This window comes from Aplysia californica, unplaced genomic scaffold (genome assembly GCF_000002075.1).
Source record: "Aplysia californica isolate F4 #8 unplaced genomic scaffold, AplCal3.0 scaffold00322, whole genome shotgun sequence".
Lineage (NCBI taxonomy): Eukaryota > Metazoa > Mollusca > Gastropoda > Aplysiida > Aplysiidae > Aplysia > Aplysia californica.
In genome coordinates, this window is record NW_004797592.1 from 619,968 (window position 1) to 623,624 (window position 3,657).

At 43.1% G+C, this 3,657-nt stretch overlaps 1 protein-coding gene across 1 annotated transcript in view; it reads right to left on the reverse strand.

Moving 5' to 3' along the window:
• The window catches only part of LOC101861298 (excitatory amino acid transporter 1), a gene marked incomplete at its 3' end in the record, with an annotated part of 40,523 nt that extends 38,508 nt beyond the window's left edge, over window positions 1-2,015 (reverse strand). The window contains 1 exon segment of the mRNA XM_013084851.2: window positions 807-2,015. Within this exon segment, the coding sequence (XP_012940305.2) occupies window positions 807-1,369 (563 nt within the window).
• Window positions 2,016-3,657: the final 1,642 nt, after the last annotated feature.

Here is a 3,657-nt window from a genome sequence, read left to right on the forward strand (position 1 = left end):
GGCTGCGAGAAAGAATAGGAGACGGGGATGAACTTATGGAAACGGATTGTTAAGTAATAAAAATCGACAAACTGACAAAAAGCCAAACAAAACACAATCGGGAGACAAAGAGACAGAAAGAGTAAGAAATTATACAGATACATGGACACATACACACGTTACGCAAGCACATATAAACACACGCACACACACACACATACACACACACACACACACACACACACACAAACACAGACACACACAAACGCACATATACAGGCATTCGACGAAAGACAAAGAGTGGGAGACACCCGCCAAACGTTGATGCCTCCGAGGTTGGAGCTTGGCCCCGCAGCGAGGAAAGCTTCATAAACAGTGAAAGGAACGTTTCTATTGGTGTAAGCGGGAAAGAAAAACATGACGTCATCAGAGACCCTGATGATCTCCAGGGCCTAGAGACAAGGAAAGTTATGTTGTGGCTGGGTGATTGTTTTTGTTATCATTAATATTTTTTACAGTTGTCGTGATCGTGGTTGCTGTGGTTGTCGTTGTTGTTACTGTTGTAGCATTTGTAGCGGCTGTTATTTTTGCGAATATGGACGATGGCGTTTCAGTTAGTTGTTTGTGCTGCAGAGATCTGAACCTCATCAATGCAAGGCAACGTGACTATAGCTCATGTATTTTTCATGTATACTCACTCACCTTGTATCAGAATGAAATATTACGAATTCTCTAGTAGTATAGCCTTATTCAATTATTCCTTTGTGTATTTTCAGTGTTCTGAGCGAGCGTTTGGATAAGAAAGCAATGTTTTTATATTGGCTCACCTGACCAAATCCAGGAAGGTGTCTGCTGAGTTAAGCTGCTCCGCTTTTCCATATCGCTTCATCTCGCTGAGGTCGGTGTTACCTCCAGGCTGAATGGTTACAGCCAGCACTATGCCAAGAAATACAGCCAGGAATGTGGTTGTCCCGAAGTAGCCTATAGTCCTGAGTCCCATCTTCCCGCAGGTTTTAGCATCCAACCCAGCAATGCCTGAGATGAGACTGGAAAGGATAATGGGCAAAATAAGCATCTGCAACATCCTCATGAGAATCTCTCCAGGGAAGCCCAGGTACATGATCTCCCTCTTTGAGTACTTGTCTTTCAGGCTTCTGGCAACCACGCCGATGACCACTCCGCCAACCACAGACAGGAGGAGGCCGATAAGAAGAGCATTTTCCTTGCTGCCAGCGAGACATTTCCGCCCGTATCGTTTCAGATTTCCGCGAAAACCCAAGTCTTCCTCTGGGACAGTGATGAAAACGTGCGTGTTGACGGGACTCACGTTGTTGTCAGTGTTGGACTGTGGCCCGTCACGACTGTCAACAGGACCTTTCTGGCTATCCATGTCGAAGGATTTAGGGTTTCGTTCCGCAAAGCCGAGTCTACTCTCACAAACTCTTTTGGTTATTCCACTATGGAGGCTATCACCAACGACCGGAGGATGCGACTCATGTGAGTTTTGACGTTCTGGAAATTTCTTTCAAACACTGGTAAATTTTCCAAAGATGGGGACATTAGAAAAATGTGCATCCGCTCACAGTATTGAAAAATCACACAAATCCAAATATTGATGCGAAGCAGATTTTCAATATAAGTTGAAGAAGTTGAAAATTCAAATCGTGAAGAAACAGTTGGTTGTCCTTACATCTCAAACGAATTTGCTACCTTTTCCGCACAGGTTTAAATCAGTACATAATACAGAAACAAAGATAATGCGCATGGGCGTGAGCAATGAGGAAAAAGTAACCATCAACACCAGCGACAATACAGACTACACGCAACCATACAATATAACAGCGTGTTTGAGGAGAATAAACACAACCAAAAAGTAAACGAAGCACAGCAGTTGGAGCGGAATATTCTGCGACTTGAGGGGATAGGAGAGTCGGAGAGCGCCGGATCTTCGATGCCAGAGAAAGAGAGAGAGACAGAGAGAGCGCGCATGAGCTCACGGGTGTACGAGTGGCTGTCTGTGAAGGTGAGTGCTCGCTGTCCTCCGCCGCCAGACACCCAGCGCCATCTCGTGATCGGAGCGCGCGCAGCTATGTCGTCGGGGCTGGTCTCAGCTTTCGTGGCCTCTGAGAACTGCTGCTCACTCTAGAAATCTATAGTAACAATAAATGACAACGAAATTCTGACAACACCAGAACGAAACACACAGAAACGGCAAATACATTTTGTATTGGAATCTGTCAAAACGGTACGATACTTAAACTAAAAAGTATTGGATAAAAAAAAAGACAATGCTTTCTAATTCCAAATATAAACACAAAAATAAAGCCTCGTATTATTATAGTCCAATACATAACGTTGTTTTTATGTGTGCTTTCAGTATTTTCTATTGTTTCTTGATCACTCACTGTTTGCACTCATCCACCACCACCGAATTAAACAAAATTACACGTAAGTTCATTCATTCTCTTCTCCGATCACAGAGTCCCAATTGTATGCTCCTAAAAAAAAATTGCAATTGCATTATCAAAATAATTTTGTAAAGCTCACTATCGCTCGTATTTTGCGCACAGATTTTTAAAAAAAATGAACGGACATAGGTGAAATGTGTAATGATGCTTTGTCTTATCACATGTGCTGTTTTTATTCCACTGTAGAGTGTTGCCAAAATAATTATATAAAACAGTCAAATCACAAAGAGTTTGTCCATCAATACACTCCAACGGATATATAAATTGGAATTGCTCTTCGAAACGAGGCAGGAGCAAATTCGTATTTTGAAAAGTGCTAGAAGATAAAGGGGACTTAAACGTTTGTGAACAGCTCACACAGACCCTCCCAATGACGTAATACTTAGGCTCAGAATCGAAATCTCTAGACGCCTCCCCGTCTGTGGCAGGAAAAAATAGCTTTTCGACATAACACTCTCGACAGCACCCTACAAAACGTCACTCCCCAGAGCACAGCATCATTTGTACAAATATTCAGTTCCGTTTACCCCAGCATTTATGCTGATATCACTCAAATATTCAATTCGCTTTTCAACACTCTCGTTTGCTTTGCCCGTGTCGTATCCGTCTGATCCGAGATTTGAGGCAGTATTATGTATTCAGTTCCCCGCATCCGACTCGCGTGTTTTATCGCACCGTTCACGATCCTGTTGCTTTGACACCCTGGTCTCTTGATGCGAAACCTTTCGCTTAATATTATACTTGTGCTATTGACATTAATAGGAAACAACCTGATATCCAACAATGATAGTAACATAGAGTGAGTATACAGCGTATCAAGGGGATTTTCTCATTGTTGGGGGGATTCAAACCAAACATTTTTTTTTCTCTCAGCAGCATTAAATAGAGACGTAACACAGCACTCGTTGATACACAATAATTCACAAGATTCACAACTTGTTTGTTCTTCTGTCTTTGTGTCTGTGTGTCTGTGTGTCTGTGCGTCTGTATGTTTGACCGTACGTGTGTGTGTGAGTGTGTGTGTGCGTGTGTGTGTTTGTGTGTGTGTCTTTAGGTATGTATGTCTGTCTGTCTGTCTCTGTATCTTGTTCTTCCTCTTGTACTCTACCTTGCAGTAGGTCTATACATTTAGAACGAGATCCTCGAGAAGACAAGGGTGATGGTTGGAGGAGGGATTTTTCTTGGGGGGGGGGGGGGGGGGGGGGGGGGA